The sequence below is a fragment of the Chelonoidis abingdonii genome, chromosome 18 (assembly GCF_003597395.2).
Source record: "Chelonoidis abingdonii isolate Lonesome George chromosome 18, CheloAbing_2.0, whole genome shotgun sequence".
NCBI lineage: Eukaryota > Metazoa > Chordata > Testudines > Testudinidae > Chelonoidis > Chelonoidis abingdonii.
Genome location: NC_133786.1, coordinates 9,225,011 through 9,248,819, shown reverse-complemented (window position 1 = coordinate 9,248,819; position 23,809 = coordinate 9,225,011). Strand labels below are relative to the sequence as shown.

The 23,809-nt window shown below is 48.9% G+C and overlaps 1 protein-coding gene across 3 annotated transcripts in view; it reads left to right on the top strand.

Annotated features, from left to right (window-relative positions):
• The window catches only part of LOC116837739 (opioid-binding protein/cell adhesion molecule homolog), a 703,728-nt gene that overhangs the window by 353,313 nt on the left and 326,606 nt on the right, over positions 1-23,809 (top strand). Inside the window, exons 1-2 of one of the 3 annotated variants that reach the window (XM_075073596.1) lie at positions 7,288-7,368; positions 7,490-7,574. In XM_075073596.1, coding sequence (XP_074929697.1) covers positions 7,531-7,574 — 44 coding nt within the window. In that variant the 5' untranslated portion in view covers positions 7,288-7,368; positions 7,490-7,530. Of the gene's footprint in view, positions 1-7,278; positions 7,575-23,809 lie in introns of those variants that run through there. The other 2 variants (XM_032802392.2, XM_032802391.2) reach the window with 2 other exon arrangements.

Sequence of the window (23,809 nt, the reverse complement as noted above, 5' to 3'; positions counted from 1 at the left end):
TCACATGAGCTGTTTTTTTCCAGCAGAGGCAGAGATGCACATACATGCTAGCTAGTTGATTACAGTGTTATTAACCCCATTTTGAAGGTGGGGAAAATTGAAGCACAGAGAGGTTAAGTGACTTACCCAAGGTCATGGCTGGAAACAGTGGCAACACAGTCCAATTACTTTGGTGTCTGACACTGGCCAGCACCTAATAGGAAGAAGGCAAGAGGAAGGCAAACAATCCTGCAGTGTTCTCTGTGGCACTGGTTGGTTTCGTGATAGAGGAAAGACAGACTTTCTCCTCTAGACCACCAGTTCAAATCCAGTCCATGCTGGTGACAACTGAAAGTTTTTATTCTCTCTCTGATGACCGAGGGGGGACACATTTGGTGGTCTCTTCAGTTCCCAAGCCTCAGATGTCCACAACAGAACACCTTATTGGTAGTCCTAATGCAGAGGTCAAGAGCCGGATGCACTGCAGTGTCTGAACTAAATAAAAAGAGTTGACAGCAACAGGAAGTAGTTAGGCAAATCGGGATGAGGGAGGGAAAGGGTTGGAATTAATTCACAAACGTGTTGGGTAAAAAATAGCAGCTGAAAATGTGTGAGAGACGAGAAGGTGGAGAGAAAAAGGGGCTAGGGACAGATGGAGAGGAGGAGGGAGAGAAGAGGGGGAAGAGGAGAGAATGGCGCAGAAACTAGTTTAAAGGTCTGATACAGACGCCATCTGCATCTACCAATACAGCATAGGTATAGACACGTGCCAGGTACGTACTATATGCATGTGGGCCAGGTTTTCAAAAGGGGGACTAGTGATTATGAGATATCTTAAAAGGGCCTCAATTTTCACTGAAAACAACAAATCAGGGCTAGTGTAAAGATGCTCACTCCATCAAATGATAACACCCTGCTAAATAGAGCGCTCCATGATTAGGTGGCTGTGTAACTTTTCTCTAAACAAAAAGCTGACCGTTGTAATGAATACTGTGTTGTCTCTGATAGTTACATGGCTAGGACTGATAAAAGAGGAGGAGTAGGAGGGGGCCCAAAAACCATTGTGCACCTGCCCTCCACCAGTCAGGTGCCTCTCAACCAGGGCATGCAAAAGTTGAGACCCTGGAAATCACTAATCAACTTGTCCTGGGGAAATTCAGGTCCCATTAGCCCCCTGGGTTGAATTCCATTGAGGAACATGGAGTTCTTGTTTAATCAAACAACAAACCAAAAGTCCCTCCCTTTCTCCAGGACAGACATGACTTGAAGGTCCACCTTGTGATGCGCTGCACGTGTTTTTTTTCCAGCTAATCCGGTGTGTTCTATTCCTCCATGCTGTTTTGTGATCTCCTTTTCCCCAGCTTTATGGGCTTCTAGATCCTACAGCTGTGAATGACCATGCCAGAGCCATGTTTTAATACTGTTTCCCCTTCACCCATGTGGACGTGTTTTTTTCCTTATCAATCAGGCTAGCAAAACCATGCAATAAAATAAATCCATTGTGTGTTTCCCCTCTTCTCTGAACATCCTAACTGTTAGGGGAATTATTAACAACCAGGTAGCTGTTTGGCTAAGCTAAAACAAAACTGTAGCTCTTATGGAAGAGTCCTGTTGAATTTGATTGGGATTCAACCAATTGTGTTCTACAGGAATTACTATAGACTGAAGAAGGTAATAGAGAATTCTAAGCTTTCTGTAGCTTTAAAAAACGGTTTTTAACCAGTCTATAGAATTCTGTGGCAGGGATATAATTTTTCTGTTAAATTCTATAGATGGTCCAAAAAACTGACTGATCATTTTCTTAAGGGATAGATAGGAAACAGTTTTAAAACATTGTTTGGTCACCCTTCTGCTGCACGACCAATCTGTGTGTTAACTGTATTGCAGAGAGAAAGGATAGTCCTGTGATCCTACCAAAGAAGTGGGTTCAACACCTGGCTTTACCATGGACTCCCTGCGTAATCTTGGCTAGATGTGGCACAATTCTTCCTTATTCCAGCTGAGGATCTGGCCCAATATCGCTCTCCATCTGAGTTCCCCACCTGTGAAAGGGGCGAATGATATTTTCTACTGTGTTCTTAAATTGCAACCTCTTCAGGGTAGAAGCCACCTCTTTGTTTGTGCTCAGTACAATCCTACAACATGGCTCTGGTCTTGCTTAAAGCTTCTCTGTACTACTGGAACACAAAGAGCAACATGTAGGATGAATGGTTCAGATGGGACCTTACGCTGCTGCATGGTTTGCTAGCACTGAAACATGGCTCCTCAGCCCAGAAACCCTTCCCCATGCATGCTGATCAGAGGCAGTGTCCTGGAAAGCTGTTAGCCAGCACTGTGGATAAACATCTTGCTTGTTAGCGGAGTCTCAAGTGAACTGCAGGCAGGGCCTTAGAATCAGGTCTTGTTGGAATCTGGAGCGCTAGCATGCTGAGTAACACAGACAATGCCGAGTTGGCGAGTGCCTTTCAACAGGAATGTAGGGATCCATACTAATAGACTCTGTCAGGGTTTTCTTAAATTCTCCCCGAGCCGAGGGGGGAGGAAGGAAGAGCGTGGCTGGGTCTCTGGCTTGGAGCCGGAAGCGATGCTAGCTGTCTCTGCCTCTCTGACTGCAGCTTCCTATAGCTCTGGAGAGATGGAGCAAAAATCCAGTAGGAGGAGCAAGGGTGGAGAACAAGCTGATCAAACACCTCAGTCCTTCATTCCCAGGAGTCTTGCTGGCTGCTCACCGTGAGCTTCTGGCCCCATTGCCTGACTCACTCCCCAGCCTCCAGTCTTCCCATCCCTCACTAATTACTTACAGGCCTATACTCCTGACCTTTGCAAGCTGCTGATTAGAGCAAGGAGGGAGAAATCTCCAAGGGTGATTGTGGCCAACCTCCGCCACTAATAAAACCTGAGATTGACAATCAGAAGGAAGGAAAGAGGGGGGTGGGGAGAAGGGACTCGTCCTCACAAGCTCAGTTTCTTTCTGAGACTGTGGTATACTGAGAGCCGATCAGAGCTTGTTACCCTCACAAGTGACAATCCGCCGCTGCTGAACCCTGGGTGCCCCCAGGAGATCACACTGAGCTCCAAGTACTTCTCGGTTCTCTGATTTTATTAGAGATTGGTCTGATGCAAAGCCATGGAGCTGGGCACCCACATGGGCTGGGGATGTTTGAAATCCAGGTCTGGAGTTTGCAGATGGCCCCATCTTCATAACAATTGTTATTGTTCGTAGAGGGCCCACCTAAGCTCAGGGCCCAATTGTGCTGGGTGCTGTACATACACATAATAAGAGGCAATCTCTGCAGAGAAGAACTTGCAGCCTAAATAGACTAGCAGACAAAGGGCAGGAGAGAGAGCAGTATTATTCCCATTTTCTGACAGGGAACTGAGGCACACAGAGACTAAGGGCCAGATTTTAAAAGTTATTTAGGAGCCTAACTCCCCCATTCATTTCTGTGGGAGTTAGGCACCTAAATACCTTTCCAAATCTGGCCCAAGATCACACACAAACTCTGTGACAGAGCTGGGAATTGAATTTGACTTTCCTGAGACTCAAGCCAGTGTCTTGATAACAAGCCCCCCTTCCTCTCATTTTCTTTTTATAATGGTGGACCCAAAGCTCCACTTCCCGTCAACCCCAGCCATCAAATTCAGATCCAGATTTTGTGCCCTTAGCACAACCCCACCCACCCACTCTTTTGCAAAGTTCTCTGTCTTCCCTCCCTGTTCTTACTCCTTTCTATTGAGACCAGCATGTTCACTCATTATTAATTACATTGTGGGTCCCAAATGCATTAGAAGTGTGATTCAAAGTATGCCAGAAAAATTACAGTGACTGAGTCACCCACCACCAAAATGCAGCCACCTCTGGGCATAATGTGGCAGCTGGAAATGTGAAGGATGGTAGGAGGCGCGTGGAGGTTAGTGGGGCAGAAAGGCACTGAAAGTTGATTTGCTAGAGTGGGGAAAGGTTATCTTGTCTAAACTCTGCATGTTTGGAAAGGAATAGAGGTTAGGACAACTTTTTATCTCCCTTCAATCACTTGGCTCAACCCCCAACTCTAATATCACATGGATCCACCATTCCACATTTAATCTGCTTGTGCTTCCTGCTCTTCTGTGTCCAAAACAGCCCCTGGAGGGAGTCTGGCTTAGTCGAATAAGCTGCACAGTCTCCTTCATAGTCATTCCACTCCATTGGTTAAATACCCAGTTAGGCAGGTTTTTGTTACATAAATATGTATAACATTCTCTCTCTTTCTGCTCCCCCGTCTCTCACACATATGCCCAGCTATAGATAGCAGGGAGTTATCTGTCTGTCTATCTATCCATCCCCCCTGTCTGTTGCTATCCATCCAGTCATGCGTATTCTTATCTCTGGAGGCTGGCTCAGCCTTTGGAAGGTAGATATGCACTGAGGCAAGATGTCAGTTCAGTCTTCCCCTTGTATGCATTACACCCATTTCAGCGTTATTTCAGAAACATGCACTGTGTGTCAACAGCTTCCTATCTCAAGGGGTAAATACCAATTTACCCACCAGACCGGAAAGCCCCTGCAGCAGCAATCACTCCAGTCAACCCAGTCCTTGCGCTGGTACGTGCTTGATGGACTTGTTTGTGGTTTATTACTTCCTCTCAGCAGCTCCATATGCATTTCCCCTGTATCGATGCCTGGGGTGATATGGCAGGGACAGCAGGCCAGTCTCTCAGTTACCTTGAGCCATCATTGACCCTGCTTAAGTGGACCAGCCAACTTGAACATTTGGGGTAAAGTAAACTTTTTTTTTAAAGAGCTATGCCACCTTTGGATGGAAAACCCAGCTTCTGCCCAGTTTCATCAGGCCCGGCTGCCCTACTTATCCGTATGACGTAGTCAGCATCTCTCAGCCATACCTCTTGCCTTGAGCCAATGTGAGTCCCTGCAGCATTAGACTCTTGGCTAGTGCTGTGTCTTTAGGGTAGTGACATTTCAATGCAAGATGGAATTGATCTGGCTGGCCTGATTATTCCAAAAGACCTGAGCAACGCCAGAGATCCCCTCTTACACGTACACACACTGCTAGGATCCTTTCCATTTCAAAGCTCTTCAAACCTTAGTGCCTGCCCCTCCCCACCCCTCAGACTTGAGGGGACCTTTAAGGGACTCTAAAAGCTCCCAAGTCTCTAGCCATAGTCAGGAAATTGTAACCATCACATTTAGAACTTGACTCACCTGTCACACCCCCAGTCTATGGAAAGCAGATGAAGGCATAGTAAAGCAGCTAGAACTCCCTTCACTGGCCTTATCACCCCGCATACAGTACACACCCCATCGCATGGGGTAGGTAACACATCCTCAGATGCTCCATCTGATCACTGACCCAGTGGGTTCCATCAGAGGGAGAAATCTAACTGGTGTTAACAGAGAGCTTGCCACTGGCGAGTCTGCGCGGCAGGGGTTAATTTTGCAATTAAAACATCACCGGATCAGCAGCCTCTTGGCAGGGCATCTGAGTTGCTTCCTGAGTTGCCAGGAAATGCCCAGCCTGACTCAGGCATTGTGGAACAGGTGCCATGCAGGGGCCCTCTGTGCCCCGTGTGCATGCTGGGTGATCCTTGGCATGGGCCTGTTGATGATAATGGCAGAGGGCACTGAACCACAAGGGGTGGATGAAAAGCCCTGAGCATCTCCTTGTGCAATGGCCTTTGGGTCAGTGCCTGGCAGCACACAAAGGGAAGAACTTGCTTGGATGGGGAAGGCATGGCTAGGGGAGCCCTGTGCTTAGATGACAGGTGGGGCCAGGGCGGATGTGCATTCAGGTGCACCATGTGTGGGGTAGTTGAGGCCAGGGCTGGGGGCTGTATGCCCAGAGGTGGGCAGAGAGGAAATGGGGTGTTTGGGGAATGGGCAGGGTATGTGTGAGGGGTGCTGGAGGCCACCTGGGGGCATGGAAAGGGAGGAAGCAGGAGAAACGGGGGGTGTGGGAGAAGCTGGGCAAGTCCTTGGTAGTGGGCTATTTATGTATTTGTCTTGCGGTTGCACCTAGCAGCTTCAGACATGGACCAGGACCCCAGGGTGTTAGGTGCTGTACAAACAGAAAGAAAAGCCGGTCCCTGTGCAACCAAACTGTAAAGCTAGAGACAACAGACGGATCTGGAAAGAGCACAAGGACACCAGGAGACAATATATGACCGGCGGTGGTCCCAGCACACCAGCTGCCTAAGCCGGGGTGACTTATGTAGGAGCTGGGACAGTGAGGGTCTCATAGTTGTGTGGTGCCCTACTGTAAACCCAGCGCTGATGCCCTCAGGGTAGGAGATTTATGCTTCTCCGAGGGGTCCCTGCTGCAGCTGCAGGAATGGTTTAATTACTTACACACACACACACTCTCTCTCTCTCCCCCTCCCTCCGCTGCTATGCCTGGCGCTGCGATGGTTAACGGGGGTGAAAGAGGCTGGTGGTCCCCCGGCTCGGTGATACCGCCTCTGCGGGAGCCCAGAGCAAGCCCAGCTCCCAGCGCTTGCACCGCACCGGGCAGCCCGGCGCTGGCAGGGTTAAAGTGGGAGAGCCCCGCAGCGGCTCCGCGTTGCTCAGTGCGGCGGGGCCGGAGCCCGGGCGCTGGTCAGTGATGGAGTCGCTGCCATGACAACCCCGGGAAGGCAGCGCCCGGGCGGGCGAGCTCCGAGGCGATGCTCCTGGCCGGGAGGGAGCGCGCAGCTGGGCTGCTGAAAGTGGGGGCAGCCGCTGGCTCCTGCGCGCCTCTGCTGCGCGCTTCTTGCCTCCCGCCGGCCGCCGCGTCCTGCCCGCGCTGAGCAGAGCCCAGCCGAGCCGGGGCCAGCCGGGCTCCTGCCCTGCGCCCGCCGGAGAGCCGAGCCGAGCCGAGCCGAGCCCGGGCGGCTGGAGCGCGCCAGGCTGGCTTCGCCTTGCGCTGCGGGAGAGCCGCTGGCAGCGGAGTCCGCTGCTCCGCAGGGAAGTTTTGATCTTGCGACAGAAGCAAATTTTTGTGGCTTTTCTTTATTTTTCCTTCTTCTCCTCCCTTTTCTCCGCCCCCCGCCCCGGGCCGGGGCCAGCCCGGGTTTGACAGCCACCCCCCTCTCTTGCCAGAGAGCCTCACGCGTCCTCCTTGGGTTATAAACTTTTGATGCCAGATCTCCGCAGCGCGTGCCCAGCTGAATCTTAAAGTAGCGTCTGGAGCAGAGAGAGATCTGTGACCTTCATCTCTCGCTCGGCACCTTCCCTCCTCCTCTTCCTCCGCCCCCCACCCTGCCCCCTTCCTCCTCCCTCGCCCGGGGAATACTGGGGACTCCCTCCGGATGCTCGGTTCTCTGAGGCTGGATTGCCAGGGGCGCTGCTAATCTCCGAGGAGCTCCCGCCCCGTTTGCCTCTTTCCCCCTGGTTTCTCCTGGTTGCCTTGTCGGGTGTGTTTCGGGCCTTTTGGAAAGTCCCCGCTGCCCAGGATGGGGGTCGGCGGGTGCTTAGTCGTGCCCTGGAGGTGCCTCGTCGTCCTCTGTCTCAGGCTGGTCTTCCTTGTGCCCGCAGGAGTGCCCGTGCGCAGTGGAGATGCCACCTTCCCCAAAGCTATGGACAACGTGACCGTCAGACAAGGGGAGAGCGCCACCCTCAGGTAGGAGCAGATGCTTTCCCTCTGGGTATCTACAGGGGTGTTGCTCTGTGGGTGCTCCGGCCCCAGGTGCATGCCAGGGGCTTTCGATGCCACATTGCTACAAGGTTTAGCCTTGGCTCTGACTGTTTCTCCTGTAAAAACAGGTTGAGAGGGTTTGTCGTGAATGGGGTGGGGTGAGACCCCCGAGTCAGGGAAGAACCTGCAATGCTGAGTCAGGGCTCCAGAGCTGGGGCCCAGTGAGCTGGGAGTGGAGTGGCGGGGGCAGGGGGTTTGCTGACACGGTAATGGGGGTGTCTCTGCATAGAGTGCCAGGGTGTCTAAAGGAACGAAGAGGTTACATTCTGTTGTTTCTTCAGCACTGGGGCGTGAGTGCCAGATGGGGGGGTTGCAGTGAAACGTGGGTGCTGGGTGGCATGTTGGCGGTGTCACGGTGGAGCTGGCAGGAGAACGCTGGTGCCAGACAGTGAGCTGGCAATTGGGTTTAGGTGGCAGACAGTGAGCTTGCACTGGCTGACACTCCAGTTCTCTTCCTAAAGTTGTGTGTATGTGTGTGGGAGGAGAGGTGGGGTGAGTATCAGGATTCTGCATTGCCTGTGTATCTATGTCAGTTTGCATTTCTAACCGGTTTCCAGGGCTGTGATGCCTCCGGAGATGTCAGTATTTTGCCTTAATCACTTTATATTCTCTGCACACATCTGTTAATATCAAATCAATCTTTTACGCCGGGGGTGCATCTTATGAATTCTGATGGATGTTTTACCTTACACTGTTTGCTGCAAAAGAAATGCAGGCAACTTATATGCAGATTGGTCACTTCTACATGAGGCAGTACAGCAGAGAGTTCCTTTCCCTTTCCTTGGTGAGTTACAGGTGTGCCCAATGTGCTGTGGGCACATGGTTTTGGCACAGCAGAGACAGCCAGTTCAGTAGATGCTGACTGTGCTGCTTGTGGTCAGGTAGACAGGTCCAGTGTTTTTCCAGTCATCTATGTGGCATGAAGTGTCTGTGGTGGGGTGTGGATTTTGCGTACGGATCTTAAACAAACAGGTCCTGAGAACTTTGCATTCTCCTGCCCTGTCTTGAATGCCAAATAGTCTGTGATACCGCTCCACCAAACTAGCCTGCCTGCTTCCTTCCTTACGCCCAGAACAGCAGGGCTGCAGTAAGCAGTTCTTCCTCCCAAACTGACACAAGGGGGAGCAACATGCAGGCCGTGTGTGTCATCATATCCTCCTTTGGCAGCTGACCCACATAGGGGAGAAGAGCCTACTATGCTTACCAGCTGGCATGGCAGCAGAGGTGCTGAAGGGCCTGGGTTCTATCCCTGCTGGTGCCCATGGTCAGGGGGTCACTATCAAAATGATGCTGAGTTTCCGAGAAGAGTGACTGATAAGCCCTGCCCTTTTAATGGGGGCTTTGCCCCATTTACCTACCCGCTTCCTGGTCTGTCATTTCCCTGCTTCATGGGCAGAGGGGCTCCCGGAGGGAGATGGACAAATCGCACCCTGCCATTCAGACAGTGGCTTTGTTAAAACAGGACCCACCACACCGCTGCCCCTTTCCAAAGCTCATTCCCAAAATTAGCTAATGAGCCCACACATACCCTTCTGAGAAGAAAGAGCAAACAGAACAGAAATCCAGAGGCAAAGTGCCACCCACCGCGTCATACATAGGGGATTTGGGGTTAGGACTCAGGACTCCAGTGCTTAACCCTCTGGCTCTGAAATAAACACACTTTCTGCAGGCCAGGCAGAGGGCCCCCCTCCCACCACAGCTCCCCTCTGTGCTCTGTCCTCTTCAGGGTCAGATTCTCCCTGAGGTCTGCCCAGCCCAAGCCGGGGTGGTTTACAACTTGTGATTAAAGGGACGCAGGTTAAAAAGCCAAAGGCACAATTTCCGTTTTGCTCCCAATAATACAGCCTCTGAGATAATTAACCTAAGCTGGTTAAAAATCTCATTGTTCTTTCACCCTGGATGCTGCTTGGTGGTTTTCTGAATTCCTCCCAGCCTGGAAAATGGAAGTAGACTAGTTAGTAAACTTTCAGGTTCTCATGCCTTAGCAAAGTGCTGTGATGTTAGGGCTGCAAATCTAACAGGAAGAGAAGATCATATATTCAAAATATAAAGCCATTTTCTTTTAGGGTTCTTAGTTTTAAACCACTGGGAACATGCCTCTTGGTCTAATAGCTTAAATTTTAGGGATACATTTGATCTGATGCTGTCTCTGATGCACTCTCTGATTTTCACCAGCAGAGGGCCAACTTTGATCTATTTTTTGAGGCTCTGGCCTGGTTGCCTGCTGTGAGGCTGGAGCTTGCTGCAGCTGGCCTTGGGAACGGGAATGGTTGGGAAGAATCCAGCCCCATAGCTATTGGGCTTTTCAGCCTTTATCAGTTTCTCTCTCTCTCTCCTTTCATCTTTTTTTTTTTTGCCTTCTGTCTCTCCATCTCTTCAACCTCCCCCTCTTTATCTCATCTCTTCGTCACCGCATGTCTCTTCTCCGCTTTCTCCACTTTCCCCATTTCCACACTCTGCCCTTTCCATCCTTTCATCCCCAGCCACTCTCCTTGCAGTGAGCCACTACCCTGTCAGCCCCGTGCACTTGCTTTGGTGGTGGCATCGCTGGGAGCTCAGCCACAGGAATTGTGTGCAGCTCTCCTCGTGCCTTTCCATGATAACTGCTTGCCAGGGTCTGCTGGTACCTCCTGCCAGCCCCACTTCCAGCTGGTCTTGCCAGGCTCCCTTTTGAATTTTTTCCCTGCTGTCTGGCTGCCAGTCCCTAGAAGACAATTAGCTGCTCAGTGAGCTAATGAAGATTCAGGACCCCCTAACACGGAGCGCCGCAGTATCTATGCTAGCCCATCGCGCCCACAGCCTCTTCATTAATCAGCTTAGCCCAGTGGACCTCTCAGGGAATGGTTTGTCTAACGGGGGCCCTGGGAGGCTATCAAAGCCAGGGCACCAGCTTCCTGCTGTGCTCCACCATCATGCCACTTCCCTTCCCAGGGGCTCCACTGCGCAGAATGATCAGTACGTGTGTTGAAAAGCACAGCCTTAGCTCTCTCTGGAGCTGGGTTATTGCCATCACACGGAAGAACTCCACTAACCGTAGGAACAATCCTAGACAGCCAGGGCCTTCGTTGCTGAAAGCAGCTGTTGCAGCTCAATCCGACTGTCTGAGACACACATGTGCAATTCATCTTTAAAGTGAACCTTCCGCTTCCCTCAGATAATGTGGCATGGCGTTTGTCCTTACCTGAGATGTGATACCGGCAGCCAGGCAGCGGGCTGCGGCATTTTGCAGGGATATGGTGTATCAGAGATGTAGTGGGAAATGATTTGCATCAGCGCTGAGCAGGCTGCAATATCCTGCGGGAGACGATATATCAAAGATGCAGCTGGTGCTGATTCGCAACAGCCCTGTACAGCAGACCGCAATATCTTGCAGGAGACAGGGTAGCGGGGATGCATGTGATAGTGCTTTGCAGTTTCAGGGAGAGGGTACTTTGGGATGCATCTGACATTGATTTGTGGCTTCACCGTGCAACAGGCTGCAGTATCGCAGAAGATAGTGCAGTGGGATGCATGCAATACAGATTTTAGAATGTCCTTCCCCCATGCGATAGGAAAGCAGTGACACCCTTAAAACAGACTTCCAAGACTCACTGGATTATGCACTGATGACAGCTTGCATTAGGCCTCCGGCATGCAGTCTTTGATCTGATCGTGGCATGACATGCAGCGTCCACACCCAGATTGTGGAGGGAGGTTGCATTGACAGCTATCTGGTTAGGAGACTGACGCTTTAAAAGAGAAGTTAGAGGTTTCTTTTTCCAGTAACAAGAGGAGTTGTAGGACCTTCCAGCACTTTCACAAACCAGGGTCCAGAGATACAAGCTCCTTATTTCTGTAAGCCCTGAAAACGCACTTTTTAGTTTTCACCCAGAAGGTCCCTTTTAAAACGATAATGTAGAAGGGCCTGATGCTGAGAGGTGCAGAGCACCTGCAACTCCCTACTGGCTTTAATGGACTTATGGAAGCTCATCACCACTTTGGATCAGTCCTTTAAATGCACACAGTGCTGAAAAAGCGACCACCTTAATAGAAGAAATGAGATCTACAATGGAGAGCAGGACTTTTGGCTTTTCGGGCGGAGGGGGGGGCGGTAAATGAAGATTCCATGCAGACAAGCAATAGCTTAGTGCTCTCCTGGGTCTGAGCTACTCCTGAATCACTTTCTGCTTTTTTTTCCCTAGAGATCCCTAGCATAATCTATGGCTCCCCCAACTGGCAGCTTCCAGTGTCACTTTAGGTCACTGCCCTAAAACCATTCTCATATTTTAATGGATAACTTGCTATTTTGTTTTAAGAACAAACAATTCCCTTAGTGCATTTACACACTTTGCATCTCAAAGAAACTCCAAGTGGTTTGCAGTCAGTCTATACACTGTGGATAAAATCAAACGAACAGCCAACGTGTTACCAACTGCTGAAATGCAGCCACTTCTGGTGTGAAGCACAGTAGATGTTTAGTAGCCCACAGAAATGATCACTACATAGCAGTTAGAACAGGAAAGGAAAACACACAAATCTGCTTGCAGCTAAAAGTAAGAATTTCATTATCTAGCTGGAATTTGGTCAGGATGCAAGGGTTAATGTTCTCGTTCTTGTGGGAAGTGCTGTGGAATCCAGGGGCACCCAGAGGATTCAGGGGGCCTGGGACAAAGCAATTTCGGGGGCCCCTTCCATAAAAAAAAGTTGCAATACTATAGAATACTATATTCTCATGAGGGCCCCTTCGAGGCCCAGGGCCTGGGGCAAATTGCCCCACTTGCTCCCCCCCGGGCAGCTCTCGTGGAATCTTGAATAACCATATGCTTAGGGCCGCAGTTGTACATCTCATCTGAAACCTCATTTCTAGTCATACAGTGTATCCCAACCCCATGCTGGAGCGAGTGCCACCTACTGACTTACCAACATTTCTACCTGTAGTACCCAGGTACTCCCTGGAGTTATCCCATCCAAATACTGATTGAACTGTACTGGTGTCTGTTGTAAAAGGCCGGTTTGCTGGCAAGATAAGCAATGCAATGTGGTTTACGGTAGATTCCCATTCTTATTTTACTTAAACATTTACCACAATAATGACATTTTATCTAGCTTATTGACTTCAGCAGGCCTTTCCGTCCCTGCTCTGCTTTTGGCAGCCCTTAGTGACAAAGAAGTTCCCTCCGACGTAATGTCATGCATTCTGACCACACCTAGACCACACAGAAACTTAGGTCCTGCCGTGGTGCTACCTCAGAAGTCTCATCTAACTGAGCTGGGTCAAGTCTCATCACATCAAGACATAAAGCAACAGCAGAATTTTTAAGGCTTTATAGGTTAATCTGTAGCTAAGAAATAATAGCCCATTTATAAAGGCAAAGAAAGTGTGCATGGGAATTAGTGCAGGCCAGATTAATGAGGCCCTGCTCTGTCACTGCCCCCTTTACTCCCCCCAAAAGTTTCCCAAAGCAGCTAAATATATACCTGCCATTTCCAAGGTAGAGCTCCCTGCATGTAGGAGCTGTAATTGGCGAGGCAGTGAAATTACAGCCATGGATTCTGGCATTTGGATCCTCCTCGTTGGCATAATAATTTCCCCCTAGGTAGCTGGTATTTAACTTGTCTTATCTGATCCTGATAGGTATAATTACAGTGCCCACTAATTTAACTGTAGTATCAGAGCCATTGTCTGGGTGTTGGAGAAAGGGCATGGGGGTGAAGGAGAGTTCCCCTCTGTGCCAACCTGTTGCATTGAGACAAGTGCTATTACAGAACTGCAGCTGCTAGGGTACTGCCCGAACCCAGCCCCCTGGACTCATGCACGGTGGAGTGTTTGAAATTCTTATTCACGCTTTGCAGCTAGGTGCCATCTCTAATGTTAGGGGAGGCAGCACGAGAAGTAGCAATGAGAGGAATGTCTAATGTTTCTATAGCTCCTGACGGATGCTACAGGGTTTTACACACTGTGGGCAAAATCCCAAAGTTCTCACTGCAGGCCAGGCTGTGCCATCCTTACTCACATCCTAACCCAGAATCAGACGCTCTGGTTTTACATTCAGGCAAACTTCCCACTGAAGTCAATGGCTCTAATTCACTCAGGATCTGATCCAACATCTATCGCAGTCAATGGCAAGAACTTTAGGTCCCAATTTAGGCACCTAAGTACCTTTGAGGATCTGGGCCCCAATGAATTCAGCATAGGCTTTAGATCAGGCCTTTGGAATATATTCCTCAACAAAACTTAGCCACTGATTCTGCCAACACCCCTCTCTGGGCCTGATGCTGGACCATGAAGACAAGGGGTGCTTTCCCACTGGCTGCCCTGGGTACCAGATCAGACCCGCTCTCTTTGTCTGAACGTTGTCCAGGGGGCAGGGTAGAATATAGCAGACAGGAGGAGGAAGTGCATGAGTGGAGACCTGGAGACAGTGAAATTGCAACCAGAAAACTGGAACAACCATCCTTGCTTTAAAATCTGCTTTGCATAATGCAGCAGATCTCTTCTGTCTTCACAGAAAAGAAAGAGCGAGAGTTGCTTGCTGTTCTATGAGGAATACGATTTAAGTTCTAGCAAGGTTCCTGTATTTCTTTCTAGTGAAAAGCCAGCATCCACACACAGCTCCAAACACTTGACACTTGAGCTTTATTCATCTGAAATTCTTGGAAGCAGCAATATTCAGTTACAGAGGTTCAGAATAAATTTTTTGTAATCCCTTTGCTGTGGAATACACTAAATCTTCTGCAGGCACAATAAACTCCCCTGGACTGAAGATGGTAAGAGCTGCCCTTTGTCCGGACATACGCACAGTTCCTAGAGCTCTAATCTTTGTTTCTGGAAAGGGCTTAGGAGTTAACTCCACAAAATGAAATCAAGACCCAACAGGACCCTTGCTGTTCCAATTTCCATCTTCTGAAGCCTTTCTTGGTTCCACTACCTTTTTTCACAGTTTGTCTCTTGAGTCTCGATATTTTTTCCATTTCCTGAATTGATTTGGTTTTCCCTCAACCCTAAAGTAAGGATACCTCATACAGCAGCCACGTGTATTATTTTAAATGATAATCTAGATACTACAGTCAAGCAGACAATTCATAAGGAATAACTAATTCAGTGAATTTCACCTCTTTCCCCCACACCCCTTTTGCCAGTTATCTGTGGGTGGAGTGCTGTTTTTCTCCAGTTTTATTCATGAAAAACAATTCACCAAATAATTTCTGCTAATAATTCTTTGTCTGTTGTGAGCAGTTTGTTGTGGGATATTTGACATTCAAGCTGATTTGATAGGACGTGTACATCTCATGTTTTCTGTTCCCTGGTGGGATGAGCTATAACTCTCAATGGTTAGATCTTCAGTGCCAATACACACAAATACTAATTGTATATTTGTTTTCCATTCATATTCTCCTGTAGACTGTAAACTCCTTGAGGCAAGGACCATCTTTGGGTTCTGCGTTCATACAGCACCTAGTTTAACGAGGCTCTGGGGCAGGAGTAATGCTGATATAATAATATTTGCTTAAAAGTGGCTGATTGCATGAACATTCCCCCCAGCCAATTTGTTGGTTGGAATATGTGAGGAAAGCAAACACAAAAGGGTATTGAGTCCCATGAAAATAAATTCGATTAAGTAGTTGGACAAATGGTGGTGGAAATAATTTTTTGTAGTAGCCATTCCACTCTGCGTTTTGCCCGTGGAAGAAGAGTACAGCTGTTAGTCTCGACTGGCTGATGAACTGAGGTTCTCTTTCTAGTCCTCTCCTCATCTGGGCAGTGCTGCATATAGAAGAAAGAAGCGTTTTTAGTTCTGCCCTTTGCAGGATACGGCTCATATCTTGAAGCAGGGATCGGATTAGCAAGGTGCAAAATGGCCATTGCCTAAGCACGTTGTGGATTACCTGCAGCTAAATGTCCATTGCAGAATAGGGTGCTGCTTGCTTTCAGTTTGTGCTGCAAGGAGCCCTGGGTAAGGGTTCGTTTACATGGAGAAATTGACTAGCATAGCCAGTGTTGAATAAAATACTCTGGAATAGCTCACCGAGTTGACACTCTGTTAGTAAAAGTGCCTTTATTCCAGAATCATCAGTGCACTTGTAGAGTAGAGTCATTTATTCTGGAATAAAACCACTTTTATTCTAGGACAGCGGGTCAATGCGGGGAGCTGTTCTGGAATACTTCCTCAAGCCTTATTGCTTATTCCTCAACAATCCTTATGCCTCAGTCTGGTCAATTTCCCCACTTAGACAAAGCCCTAAGACTCTTTAAATTGCCCTATGAAGGACAGAGACTCCAGCTGAGCAGGAGAAGGATCTTTCATAGTTTCTCCTTTCCTATGGGGAAATCCAGGTTTCTCTTTTCCTGCTGTTTATGCAGCAAGGATCTGAAAGGGTATTGCATTTGGTGGAGGGGCTTCCTTTGTGTCCCAGTGAGGGAGTGGATGGAGCTGAGGAAAGGGAAAAAGGCACCAAGCAAGAAAGAGAAGGGGAGAATTGGAAGGAGAGAGAGGCAGGAAAGTAGAAGGAAGAGTGAAAGAGAAAGAAAGGAGAAGAGAGTAGAAAGCAGGAGGGCTTGAAGCTTGAATGGCAGTGCACAACGGGAAGCTTGTAAAGTTCAGTGCTCCAAGAAGGCGAGAGTTGTTAAATCAGACCCAAGTAATCAACACAACTAGCCTGAGGACAGGAGAGAAAGGTGGTGGCTAGAGATAGCTAAGATTAATGGGGTTTCGGTTTAAGCCAGCCTGCTGTTACCCATCCCCCAGGATACGTCACAGCGGGGCAGTGCCTTCCCGCCTGTCATTATTTGTTTATATATTTAGTGTGTATGTACATTTAACAAAAAAATCTAACAAATTTCCACACCATATAAATCCAATTACCCATGTTTTGCCTTGAGGGAGCGAGAGAGATTAATGTTGGTATTTTGGCAGGAGTGTAAAAAGAAATAGGTGCTAATAACCATAGGCTTGTAAAAAGGAGCCAACAGCCTAGTCCAGGCCTGGGAACTTGGCCATAATTCTCATGGGCCTTTGCCACTTGCCATGTGCATGTGCCAGGACCCTGTCCTCCCCGCAGAGGGGCAGGGAAGAACCAGGTGCTTTGCGGACCCTTGAGCAGTTTATCCTGAAAGGGAAGGCTTCAGGGTGGGAATAAGAGAAGAGTTGGATAATAAATGCGTTAAGCTCCTGCAGCGTCTTCCATTCAGGGATCTTGAAGCGCTTCACACACATTAAGTGAGGAAGCCCCATGACGGCCCTGTGAGTCTGATATAGTTGTCTCCATTTTCCAGATGGGGAAACAGAGTCACAAAAGCAGCTGAGGACCTTTTTTGCAGACGTGCCAAGGGTCCTCAACTCCAGCTGAAGTCAGCAGGAGCTCCACGTGTGCCTTTCTGTTGCAAATTTGGCTTGATTTGACTTGGCTCAAGGTCACTCAAGAAGTCCATGGCAAACTCAGGAGCAGAATCCAGCAGTTCAAAGTGCCAGTCTCCTGGTCTAACTACCTGTTACGCTACGGAGGCTCTATCTGTGCAGAGGAACTCACATCTCTGGCATTGGTCTATTCTGCAACTCATCTCCAACTCAGCCTTGTATTTGTATCATTTCTCCATGCCAAGTTCTTTTCCTGTCCCTTCGCAGGTTCCTTGTCCTCCCCACCCGAGTACAAACCCGGCCATGTAAGGTACATCTTCACTGCAGAATTAACTCGCACCTGGGCCTGAGCAGCCACCTGGCAAAGCCCTACCCCAGTTACTGCATCCTCACTGGTGCCGTGCTCTGCCATGTGTGTCGCTTAGGACTTCAGGGGCCACCATCAGTGGTTCTTTGTGCCACAATAAGCTATGCTGCTCTGTGAGTCTTTCCCATGAATTGTGGGAGAACTTGTCCATTCTTCTGGGCACTCAGAAGGGAATTGTGGGAAGGCTTTGAAGGACTATCAGAGTTTCAGAGGTTTAGCCTGCAGCCTTACTGCAAAGTGGGTGGGTTACCAGCCCACGTGAAAGCCTCACTCAGGCTTTAGCTTGTAGCTCCAAACGGCCCAGCCAGCTCAGGTTAAAAGCACCATCAAATGTGTGTGAGTTGGATGGGTGGAGGGGAGAGGGGTTTGAGGCAACACCCTAGTAAGACCCCAGGCTAACTCTGCTGCGAAGACAGACCCATATGGTCTGTGCAATCAAGATGGTGTCAACTGTATAAAGCTTCAGAGATAAGAAACACAAATCTTGGCTTTGCTATTTCAGTGACCCCCACTCGACCTCCCACTCCTCAGGACCCCTAAAGCCCAGCTTCAGCATCTTAAATGTGTTTCTATCCTTTGCCCTTCCTAAATCACTACTTTGCCCCAGCTTGTGGAATCCTGCTCTGCTTCCCTGTAATCACCCTACTTCATTTATTAATAATGCGTCCTCTCAGCAATATCTCCTTTTTCTGCCATGCTTTGCAGCGGATTCCTCGTGCCGCGTTTATTACCGCAGCGCGTTTTATAACCCTCTTGATCAGATGACATAAAAAAAAAAAGGAAGCACATAGCCCACAGTCAACTCATCATTCCATAAATAGGGAGAGAGCCTTTAGCAGAGAGGAGAAAGCGAGCTCCCATGCCTACCCCTTAAACGGAGAGGCTGCTTTACGATGCATTTAATTCAATCTGGGCCATTAAAGCCTGGATTTAAAGTCTTTTGTGCTATCACGAGAGTTGCCCTGATGCAGTGACAGATCTCCAAGGGAAGAGGGTTGCATCCACACTGCAGCGAGTCTTAGATCCTGGGTCTACAGACTCAGGTTTATGCCAGCGGGCTAGAAATAGCTGTGTAGACATTCGGGCTGGGGCTGGAGCTTGTCTCTAAAACTCGGTGAGGGTGGGAGGTTTTCAGAGCCCAAGCTCCAGCCAGAGCCTGAATGTCTGCACTGCTATTTTTAGTCCCATAGCATGAGCCCTGGTTAGTTGAGCCAGGCTCTGAGACTTCCTGCTCCAGGTCTTTATTTTTTTTGCAGTGTAGACATACCCTGAACCATTTCGAGGGAGACTTGAAGTTACTGTGGGAAACAGCCAGGCCTGGGGCTCACTGCAGCAGTGGCTTCATTTGGAAGCAGTTAGTATGCATGTCGCATAACATCTCTCTTTCCCTCGCCCTGCCCTCCCTCGCCTTGCTCCTTGTTCACATATATTCCATTAAGTGAAATTGATTAGTTTTTTTTTTTTTGCTTTGTTTTAATTACTATGTTTAACTGTGTAATTATTACACCGGCTGGTCCTGGCACTGTCTGAAACAGCCTTGCTTCCTTCATATCTGTGGGAGGAATATTCAGATTTCACTGAAGTTAGGGTGCCAGGAGAGCAGCGTATCTTTTGTAGATGTGTAAGGTAACTGGAATGGTTATCGCTCTGGAGGAAGGAGCTGTTTAGTCAGAGAATCAAAGATTTTAAGGCCAGCAGGATTGCTATGATCATCTAGTCTAATCTCCTGCATAACACAGGCCATAGAGCGTCATCTGGTAATTCCGGCATCAAGCCCGTAACTTCTAGTTGGAGAATCCACCACATCCCTGGATAAATTGTCCCAATGGTTAATTATCTGCAGCGTTAAATATTTGCATCTTATTTCTTGTTTGCGTTTGTCCAGTTTCAGCTTCTACTATCAGAAATCCTCTCCCTGTGTAAGTACTTATCGACAGCAATTAAATCACATCTTACTCTTTAAATTAAACAGATGGCACTCCTGAAGCCTCCCCCTGTATGGCTTGTTTTCCAGACCTTGAACCATTCTTGTGGTTCTTCTCTAGAACCCTCTCCAGTTTTTCAGCATGCTTTTCAAAGGGTGGTCACCAGAACCGGACATGATATTGCAGTAAAAGTGTCACCAATGCCATGTACTCGAGAGCGTAGGAGAGTGTCTGAAGTGGAAACGGGGCATGCTATCTTAAAAGTGGTTTTGTTTTGGTAGAGTCCTAGGTCTCATTTCCAGAGGGAATAGCCTTGACTCCAGCTATCAGTGGCCAGCACAACTGCATCGCTGCTGACCCCTAGTGTAGACGAGAGTGATTTGTACTAATTGAGCCAACCCAAATTCCAAGCAAGACCAACTGTTGTAAATTGTGGCTTTCCTCGTGGGTGTGCCATGGTGCACCTATGCCAAGGTCTGGCCACTGATTGCTGAAGTTGGGGCTAATGACCAGTGGAGCCAATGCCCTAGAAAGATTCTGCACATTGTTTTTTATCAAGAATTTTTGGCAAAGTAAATTAGATAGACAATCTAAGGAATCCATGCCAGGGTTCACAGAAGACTCAGTGGTGGGAGGGTTACTTCAGGAGTGTTCTGCAGATTCAAGCCTGAATGGATGTACTCAATAAAGTCACTAATAATTTGCCCTAACAGTGAATTTTAGAGGATTAACTACATGTTTTGAGCAACCTGGAAACCAATAGCATTCAGTTAATAGACGCACCTCTCCCCATCCCCCAAATGGTGCCTGATTTGCCAGATGGAGACAATTCTGGTCATTTTTCCAAGCCAGACAGCCCTGGCCCATGGGAAGTGGTGAAGGAATCTGTCGAATGAAATCAAGCCGTTGTCTGTTCCCAAGAGGAACGGGAGCAGACAATGGCTTGATTGTTCAAATCGCAATGAAAACCATGCTGGATAGAGCACGAGAGTTGGGAATATAGTGGAGGGGAATGGGTATTGCTAGCTGGGAGTGGGGGAGGGGAACGGATGAGGCACTGAGGAGTCATCCGTCTTTTTCATCTCCAATTTCAATGCTTCTGCTTTCAGGCAGTCCTGCCACTAGTGCTGCAATGCAGCCCAAGCAAGAGAGACTTAACAAGCCCTAAGAGCTGCTCGGAAAGTTATCCAGACACCAAGTGACAGGCTCTCAATTGATATCCTCTGGAGGCTTTAAACACACTTCTGCTAGGTTTCTAGAACTGATTTTGTCTTGTACCTGAAGAATCCTTGATCTGTTGCGATGCCTCCCTGACTTATCTCACCACTCTTCGGTGCTTGCTTCAGTGTGCAGGTAAACACCCACAGGTGCAGGAACTATGGGTGCTGAGGGTGTTCCCACACCCCCTGGCTTGAAGTGGCTTCCATCATAGACAGGGTTTACAGTTTGGTTCAGTGGCTTTCAGCACCCCCACTACACAAATTGTTCCGGCACCCCTGTAAATGTCTCGCATGACTGGAAACCTTTGGCCTGCTCACGCTCTCCCTCTCTCACTCCTTCCCATCCACCTGCTCTTGGTATTTATTCCATACTCCCCATCCTAAGATCTGAGTGTCTGCCGAGTGTTACGTCAACTGTTTAGCATTCTAAGGCGATTCCTGGTCAGATGTCCCAGTCTTGAGTGGTTTGGCTTAGAGATAGACCTGAACCCAGGCCCCAGATACCAAGGGTGTGCAAAATACAAACTTGGATCTTGGTTTTGGGATTTTGCAAATGAGCCCATCCTACCCCTGCTCCCCCAGATCAGCTCGTCCTACTACATTGCAGGACCACCCGAGGCGGGGAGGGGCAATTTGCCCCGGACCCTTCAGGGGCCCCCATGAGAGTTTTTCTGGGGGCCCTGGAGTGGGATCCTTCACTCGCTCTGGGTGCCCCGGAAACCTCTCACGGGGCCTGGCCCCCGGTGCTTCTTCCACTCCGGGTCTTTGGCGGCAATTCGGCGGTGGGGGGTCCTTCTGCCCCGGGACCCACTGCCGAAGAGCCAGGTCTTCGGCTGCGGGGGCCCCCCGCCACTTAAGACCCCAGGCCCCCTGAATCCTCCAGGCGGCCCTGCTACATTGCCTTGAACCTGAATGTACCACTTGATCTCATCTCTAGTGCAGGTACAGTTCAGATAACTCAGGTTTCCCTGTGCATTTCTGGCCCTATGACCTTCCGAGGTTCACCCGCTGGCAGCCATTCTCCAGCCTTAGCTCCCAATAGAAACGCTCTTTGTGGATTAGTAACATAAGTAGGCCCTCTTTAGGCCTGTGGTAACTCTGTATTGCTTAGGGCTTCACCCATCCAAGGGTCCTGCTGTGTGCCCAGCCTGCCAGCCATCCTGCATCCTGTATCTTTAGCATCCCATCTCTCTTCCTTGTCTATGGATCAGTCCCACAGGCACAGCCCGCATGGGATTCCAAGGTGAAAGATTCCAGGGATCTGTGTTGTGGATATGCACAAGAGTCAAATGCACAGATGATTTGAGGGAGTCACACTTGTCACCAGGACCCCATGAAGCCGGAACTAGAGGTTCACTGACACGCTGTGCCATCTCCCACATAAAGTATCCGTCCCCGTGTGTGCTTTAGACATGGTCAGGTTTGTGGCTTGACGTAGCTTTGTCACATCTGTTCTTCTGGCTCAAATATCTGCTAGGTCCACACTCTGGAATATCACCCAGGTCCATAAAATGTTTCCTGGTGGCAAAGGTCTGATGCTGACAGTTTTGTGGAATTTACTAGAGTGTTCACTTTTCTGTAGGGCATTTGAATCACCCTATAGAATTTAATAGAGACTCCCACGCTGGCTGTAGAATTCTATAGGATGGTCTTAACAGCCTGTCGAAAGGATCTCATTCTCTATTAAAGTCTAAAATATTTTTAGAGTAATTTCTCTCAAAGCCTGTTTATTAGCGTCACCTCCTTGCATTCTGTAGGAGAGTCTTGTAAAGGGCAGGTCTGTTACAGGGTTATGGGAGCAGGTTTGTGACCAGCAAGAGCAACAATTATATTCCATTTCATTGCTGTTGGGGTTCTGGAACCTATCACAGAGCCAGCCACCATCCTGCAGAGCTTGCTAACACCTTCTCCAGACTGTCCCACAGACTAATTAAGCACCTGTGGAGCCAAAGGAGGTTGAGGGGAGTGCCTCGGATACACTCAATTAAGCCACACCAGGTGCATAAGTATAACTGGTTTTATTGCCAAGATATAATAAACTTCCCAGCCTTCACGCGTTACTAAATACTTGCTTTCCAGTGCCCAAGCAAGAAAGAATCAATGCTTATGCCCCTTCTGCTGCGCACAGTCCCAGACCCTCCAGCCTTGTCCTTGAGGGCTCATAGTGGATGCTGCTCCAGCATAGGGAATTCCTGGGCACCCACAAGGCCAGGGTCCGCAGGTGAGATTATTCGTCTAAAGCAATTCACATAGCCGTTTTTATCACCATCTCTTTCTCAGGGGGCACATATTGACCCACAAGCAAGCTCTGGCAGGAAACACTATTGCTTCCTGTTCCCGCACTTCACTGTCTGAGGCCTCGCTTATCTCTTTACTTGTTTATTCAGTCGAGTGGCTGCAAGCGAGCCCGTCTGGTCAAAACCAGCTCACTACTAGCTCCCCCCTAAACTATGCTGTAATAACAGCCCAAGGTAACTTGCGGTCAGCCCCAACAGCACCACCACAGATGTCAAAGGAGAGCGAGGGACTGCCCAGACTCCACAAACATCACTTGCAGATGCCCAGAGATGTAGTCTGAGCATTTTGTCTTGATTTTTTTTTCTTTTATCGCCTTGGTAAATCAATTACTGGGGCAGCCTGTCTGCAGAAATCTCCTCCCTTTAAAAAGAAAAAAAAAGTTGTTCCACCTTCTAAGTGGTACATTAACTTCCCTGGCTGTCAGTGATTGATGTACTGGGACAGCATTCTGTCTCTCCGCCCTCACCCGCTTTCTACTCCTCCCCTGGTGTCCTCTCCAGGAGCAGCATCCCAGAAATTAGGATTCTACTGCAGTTGTCTCGGTCTTGGAGTAGGCAGGGGGGAAGAATCTTCTTGTCATTTGCAGCACCCACCCACTGTTGTTCCAATCCCTGCCCTCTTTGCCCCAAGTTCTGCCAATTCCCCCCATCCTCACCTGCAGCACCCCCAGCTGTTCTATGTTCTCCCCAGCACAGCTCTGCCAATAACCTCAGTCCTGGCTTGCACCTTTGCCAGCTCTCTTAGTGCTGACCCCGAGCTTAGTTCTTCAGATACAGCTTGGTGCTGACCCAAGGCACATCCTCTCACTCCAGGCCTATACCTGTTGTGCTGCTCTGCCAATGCATCTCAATCCTGCCCTGCCCTTGCAAAGTCGCCTGCTATAGCAATCCTTGTGATGGCACTTTTGCACTTAACAGGGTGCTTCCCAGCACACTGTTCCCATTCAGAAACCATTTTCCCTTCAGTCTCAGACTCAAGCATGCTGCTGCTGCTGCTTTTTGCAAACAGTGGGGCC